This window comes from Bidens hawaiensis, unplaced genomic scaffold, assembly GCF_021521415.1.
Source record: "Bidens hawaiensis isolate Kalapana, Puna unplaced genomic scaffold, B.hawaiensis_p1.1 tig00031211_1, whole genome shotgun sequence".
Classification (NCBI taxonomy): domain Eukaryota; kingdom Viridiplantae; phylum Streptophyta; class Magnoliopsida; order Asterales; family Asteraceae; genus Bidens; species Bidens hawaiensis.
The window spans coordinates 9,454-16,714 of record NW_027495263.1 but is presented as its reverse complement, the minus strand read 5'-3'; the positions used below and the strand labels follow the sequence as shown (position 1 = coordinate 16,714).

At 37.3% G+C, this 7,261-nt stretch overlaps 1 protein-coding gene across 1 annotated transcript; it reads left to right on the top strand.

Moving 5' to 3' along the window:
- The first annotated feature begins 3,038 nt into the window (after window positions 1-3,038).
- Window positions 3,039-6,297, top strand: LOC143581858 (U-box domain-containing protein 45-like). Its single transcript, XM_077064543.1, has 4 exons — window positions 3,039-3,098; window positions 4,538-4,821; window positions 5,364-6,073; window positions 6,110-6,297. The coding sequence occupies exons 1-4, from the start codon at window positions 3,039-3,041 to the stop codon at window positions 6,295-6,297; spliced, it is 1,242 nt and encodes a 413-aa protein (XP_076920658.1).
- The last annotated feature ends 964 nt before the right edge of the window (window positions 6,298-7,261 follow it).

Genomic DNA, 7,261 nt, shown 5'->3' with positions numbered 1-7,261 from the left:
GCTAAGAATAATAAAAAGTTGGAATGATATTTTAGTGTGTTTCTCGGAAGTTTCTCTTGTTACCAGGAGTTCCATTGCTACAATTTTGAGTATTTTATGTTTTGCTATTATTGTTTGTGACGGGTTTTTGCGACTAGTCGATACCTTTGGGGTGTGCGTCTGGTCAGATCTGAAACCAAAACCGAAATGTTGGGATTCTGAAACCCGAGAGGTGGACCGTTTAATGGTGGGCTGGTCTCGGGTTGGGTAGGCCGGTTGAGATTTAGGTTGGGTTTGGGCCGAATCTGTTTGGGCCAAGGTGTGTTGGACTTGTATACCAAGTTGTGTTTCATCAGAGAGATCATCTCTTGGGCCAACACAAGTCATCATACACACTTTGTTTTATATGTACCAAAAATTAAAAAAAAATTACATGGGATTAGACAGACGTATTAGTGTGTAAAATGATGTCATTCTCATTAGATTGAGGGTTAGGGTCCCATAATGGACACAGGACACCTGTGTTGATTTTGAATGCGTCTTAAGTGTGTGCTAGCTGTTCTAAAAAAAAGATAGATGTGTAAAACTAAACCGAAGTACCGAACCAATTATGATCCGAAACCGGATCCAAAACCGATCCGAATTTGATCCAAGAATCGGTTTGGGTGAAATTGGTTCGAAACCGGACCAAACCATCGTATTGAAATAACATACTCAATAAAAATCCAGCCAAGTGCAAAGCTATTGCTCTTGAAGGGTGGAATGTAGGCAAATCTTACACCTATCCCAAAGAATAGGAAGATTGCTTCTAAAGAGACCCCAATTACAAATCATGCGCATGAAACTCAATAAACTCAATAAAGAAACACAAGTTGAATACTAGACCTAAGGCAGCAGGAAAAAAAAACAAATAAATACAACAAATACATAGGTAATAGTAATAAACTAATAACAAGAAGGCCATGTGTTATCAACGGCTGGCGCGGCCAGTCACCACGAGTCAGGTGGCTAACGCACACCATAGCACCCTCACTTTATCATTCGCTGCAATCGGGCACCGCGACTTCGGGCGAGCTTACTCGTTTGAGTTAAAGGGGGAAAGTTGATGAGTTGGCTCGCGAATAGATGAATTCAGCAACAACCGGGTGAATTCAACGGGGGCGCGACTGACAAAGGCTGAAGGGTCGGGTCCAGTCAGCGCCACGTAACATAATATATTGGATGAATTCAGAGACCGGCTTACACATAGTCTAAGAGTAGTCATAATAGTAATTAATAATAAGCTAGTGGTGGAGTGGTAAGGGAGAGACTTGGTATTTCATGTGACCCAAGTTCGATTCCTGCCCACAACATTTAGTTTCAAAGGCACCAGGGTGATGATGAGAGACTAGGAGAATATGCGGGTTTCACTAGTTGGATCATTTGAACTGAACGAGTTTTATCTCATCGCACTGTCGTGCATTCAGGCAAGTGTTCATGGGTGTTGGCCTTAGGTGAGGGTTTTTCCCGGATCGAAAAACGAGTGTATCCTAATGTGATGAATTTAGCCAGTAGCCTATTTGGAGAATTCGTTTTTCGTTCAAAAAAATAATAATAATATATAACATAAGATTTAGGTAGTGTTTGGTATGCAGGAATAACAGTAGGAATAGAATGATTCATTACGTGGGAATGAAAAATGTGGTGTTTGGTTGCTCAATGGAATGGAATCATCCATTACACATGGAATCTCATTTCATCAAAACCATTCCTTCCCACCCCCCTTCTTTTTTTTTTCATTCCATTCCTCCTTCACCCTACTTTCTTAACACCACCTAACAACCACCACCACCATTACCATCGACACCACCATCAACTCCGTCGACACCACCACCGCCGCCACCACCATCACCACCGCCACCACCATTTTCGTCACCGGAGTTACCACTGTTGCCATTGTAAGTTTTTTTTTTTTGGTTAAAAAGTATTTTGAGATATGAGTGCTTTTATTGTTTCTATTTCATTTCTACAATTTTTTTTGGATACCAAACAATGAAAATGAATAATTGATTTCATTCTCATATGTTAACCAAACAAGGAAATGGAATGGTAATGATCCATTTCATTCCCTTGTCCATTCCATTCCTTCTTCCATTCCATTCCCCCCTCATTCCATTACCTCCAACCAAACATACCCTTAGAGTTAAAATCTTAAAACAATATATCATTTAGTCCTAAAAATAAGGTTAGGAAAGACATTTCTAACCAAAACCCTATATTCCCTTAAAAGTCGCTAACCTTAATCCTACCTCTCCATAAATTCCTATCCTCAATCGTGTCGTCGTCGTATTAAAACCGAATCAAGTATTTTACTGTTGCATAACATGGAAGAAAAACTGAAATAGCAATTGTAGATTGTCGGCACCACTTACCGCACAAGTATTCGATTACTAAGAACTGCAAAACAACGTTGATGAAGTCTAAGCACCAAACAACGACAACACACATTTTCAATTGGTTCTTACGTTCACTTTGATATAACTAAAGAAAAACTTCATACTATAACTAATCTACGTAAACTTTAAATTAAATTAAATTAATTAAATTCAAGACTTAATAATTTACAAAAAATTATAAATCATGGAAATCAGATTTTTCAAACCGGTCTTCAAACACACCCGACTCGGTTTACAGGTCCAGCCTTTTTCTCTATAAACTATAAATTGGTTCCTAACTCGAATCTGTTTAGACTGATACAATTTTGATCTTCTTTGATTTGATTTGAATCGGTCTGGAAACCGATCTGGTTTGAACAAAAAACCTGGTTTTATGCATCTCTACTCTCAACCCTTGTGGGATCAAGTTTAGTTTTTGGTCCTGGTTTATAAATATTGGGAGTGGGCAGCACTCTTGTAGTATTGTGGTATCAAGTTAATTTTATGGCCCTATTCTATAAATATTGGGCACTCTTCTTGTCGGCTCAAGTTTAGTCTTTGGTCCTGGTCTATTAATGATTAAATGTGGTACGATATCAAACGGTAATCTACGAAAATATATGTCACGATACAATCGACAAAAACATGTCTAATGAGATTGATCCTGCTAGCCAGGAATACAATTTTATAACTAAAAAGGTTGATGTAAGTAACTTAAATTATAAAATGAATTATTCATTTAAAACGGATTCAAATCGACAAACACTATCCGCTACCATTCCCTGTCGCTTTCAGCTACTGGTGCTACTACCGCCACAACTTACCATCACCCCCTCTTTTAAGATCGTATTCGATATGGACGATCTTCAAAGAAAATAATAGAGAAGAAGAGAGAACTATTGACAATTTTATTAGTTTTTATTTCAAACATCAAGGTACGTGCGTGCCATCACTGTTACGTGCCAAATGTTGTGTTACAAATGTAGTGGGGCATGTTACGCGCCTGATGCAGCATTATGCGCATGTCGACCGCCTAGTTATGCGTCCCATATCAACCTATTTGACTCTTTTGAAAATACACAACCCATTCCCGTTTAAAAAATAACACCAACTCATTTTGACCCGTTTCATTAAAAATGATTGTCTCAATCAACTCACTCCAACCCGTTTTATGATAAACAACACCACCCATGTCAACACAAATTATTTTTAAAATGAACCATATCAACCTAATTTTAGGATAATAGGTCAAGATTGTCGGGCCTACCAATTGCCAAAGGCCAATTGGTTTAGCAGTAGCTCTTTGACTTTCTTTATGGGAGGTTATGAGTTCGAGTATTGTCTAAGAGCATTCTCAGCCAGTGCCCTAAAATTATGTGAATAAGTTTTGTAAGTGGTTGCGAGTAGAGAAGAATTAAATGTTATATGAGAAACTTAAATTTAAGGTTACATGATTCATAATGTATAACTTTTTTAATATTATCTGTAAATGGTTATGAATAAAGGATAGAGAAAAGATAATTATAATAAAGACATTAGAAAGCAATATTTAATTAAATATAAAAAGGAAAAATTCTAATTTTTAGTATAATAATTATATAAATATGAATAAAGAATAAGCTAAGAATGCTCTAACGCAATTTGTTTTGGGGTTAAGCCAAAACCGGCTATCTGATTGAATGGGTTAGGTCACTACATTTCGTTCTTTCGAACGAAATGGTGATCCGGATCCCATGTGGACCCCACCCCGGCTTTCTTCTCTCTCTAAAGCTAGTCTCTTTCTCTCTCTCTATATCTGACACACATGACTATGCTCCCTCACTCCTCCATTGTATCAGAAGCAACCTTCACCTCTCACCATTTACTCTTTACTTGTGCAGCTTTTCCGATTCTTCTACTTTTAATGTTCATCGGTGCAATGCACCACTGATATATTAATTGGGCGATCATTCCAACAAAACTCTCTGGGTTCAATGCTTCTTCTTCTTCTTCTTCACCACCAACCCACCACCAACTTATGGTCCACGTGTCGCCGCAAATTCATCCACACCATCAGATGCGGCAGCCACCGTCACACTGTTGAATCAGAATGCACATCTGACGTCATCATCACAAATAATAATAATAGTAATGGTGTTAACAAGAAAAAGAAGAAGTCGGAGAAGCTTTCGGAGTTACTAAGGAAGTCGGAGTTGTTGGAAGAACAGGAAGAAGAGTTGAAACAAGCGGTTAGAAGGTTACAGTACGATGATGTTTTGGGTGGCGCCAAGGATGTGAGGAGGTTGACGAAGGAGAATGCTGACGTCAGAACGACGTTAGCATTGCTCGGAGCAATCCCGCCGTTAGTCGGCATGCTTGATTCCGGCGATTTCGATTTCCAAATCGCCGGTTTGTACGCTCTCCTTAATATCGGAATCGCCAATGACACGTAAGCAAACTTATTATTTTTTATTTCATTCTTTTTGTAAATCAAATTGGAGCTTAGATATATATATAGGGTGTGCTACTGTGCTCGGTTCGATTTTGGGCTAAAACCAAACCAAAAATTGAATCTTCGTTTTTTCAGGTTTTAAAACTGCTCGGTTTCTGTTTTCTCGGTTTTGTCATTTGACTTTGATAATTTTGGAGAAAAAAATTTGGAATTAACATCTAATTAATTATTATTATAACCGAGCTAAAATATTTGAGTTACATTTTATTATATTAGTATAAATTACTTAAACAAAAAGAGAAAATCTAGAAATTTGGTGCAGTTCGGTTTTTTTCCTGTTTTATTACGTGCAAAGCCAAACCATAAGTTCGGTTTTTATAAAAACATAAAACGAGAAACTGCCGGTTTTTGTTTTGGTTTGCTTTTTTGGTTTTCGGATCGATTTTTTGGGTTTCGTATGCACCTCTGCAGTTAGATCTGATCTTTGCTTAATGGGTTTACGCAATTATTGAAAAACTTTTGATCTTGAATAATTTTAGGAACAAAGCTGCCATTGTTAAAGCTGGGGCGGTACACAAGATGCTTGATCTAGTCGAATCACAAGATGAAGGTGAAGTCAATCAAGATGTGTGTGCAGCAATTGTAGCTAATTTTCTTGGGTTAACCGCGCTTGATTCGAACAAACCGATTATTGGTTCGTCAGGAGCCATCTTGTACTTGGTCAACACATTCAAGAATTCAGTCAACTGTGAAGTCAATTCACTAGTTGTTCAAGATTGTCTAAGGGCACTTTACAACTTGTCACTTTTGGGCTCAAATGTGTCACTCATGATTGAAATTGATGGTTTTGTGAAATTTTTGTTGATCAAGTTGGGAGATATGGAAGTTAGCGATCGGATCTTATCGGTTTTGAGTAATGTGGTGTCGACCCCTGAGGGACGGAAGGCAGTTAGTAGTGTTCATGATTTGTTTCAGATACTGGTTGATGTGTTAAGCTGGTCGGATTCACCTGAATGTCAAGAACAAGTGACGTACATCTTGATGGTGATGGCCCACAAGTCGTATAGAGATCGAGTACTCATGATTGAGTCCAGGGTTAAATCTTCGCTCCTTGAACTTACACTTCTAGGTAGCACCTTAGCACAAAAACGAGCCTCTCGGATTTTGGAAATTTTAAGTAATGATAAAGAGAAACAAGTGTCTGAAGCCTTTGTAGGCAGCGTAGGAGCGAATGTTTCAGCGCCTCTATGTGAATTTGTTGATTCCAAATCACTGGGACCAACAGACCTCGTAAATGATTCAGACATGATGATGAGTGACGAGAGTAAAGCGGTTAAGAATTTGGTACAACAAAGTTTGCATAGCAATATGAGGAGGATAGCTAAAAGAGCCAACTTGCCACAAGATTTCGTCCCGACGCAACATTTTAGATCACTCACATCTATCTCAACTTCGAAGAGTTTGCCATTTTGAGATGATGATCATTAGTAGTGTGATTGTGTATCGCAATTAGATTAATCTTGTGCTTATGATGTTTGTTGTGTTTATGTTTAGTGTGATAGATAAAATTTTGTTCAAAGTAACTATATCATATTATATTTTATTTCTGAAATTGCAAACGTTTTATTCCTGTATTATGTAATATTGTTTTTTATTTCTGCTATGTTCAAATGAAAAGGGTATCGGCAGAATAATGACCTCAAATATGGACAGCTTGTTATATTGTTTTTTTTCCTAAAAACTATTTCAGATACCTGTTGCACTGTAGTTACCTTTTGGCATTTTCCATATTTTTAACATAAATACAACTTCACTTTCGAGTAATGCTGACTTTAACATGTTAAAATTCTTTACAGATAATATTTAATAAACCTGTAGATAACTTATAAACATGTGTAGATCTGGCTATTTTTATTTTATTTTATAAATATTTGTAGATTTTTTTCATTTTTCTGTTTTTTATGTCCTCCGAAGAGGCCCAATACCACCCAGTGACCCAACTAGTACCAACTATAATTGAATGTCAATGATGTTTTTGTACCAGTAGTCATGGCTTAAGAGGCCCAATACCAGCCAATGTGGGGTGAGCTCTTGGATACTTTAAAGATTAAAGTTTATGACAAGTCACAACTTTTCAGAAATCTCATAGGTGGGCCTGCTAGTTTACTTTATTTCCTTTCCTCTTTATTTGTATAAAGTTTTAAGTTATGTTTATAAAACTTAGACAGAACTGCAGATTATGTCCTTTATGTTTGAGGTGAATTCCACATCATGTCCTTTAAGTTTAATAAGTGCAGTGACTGTTCCTTAACTTTAAAAACCGTTGCGGTTTATGTCCTTTAGGTGACAGCCGTTAACTTAAAGCTGTTAACTCTAAAACACTTGCCACTCACATGAGGGTAATATCGTCTTTTTAACCCAATCAATATTTAACAAA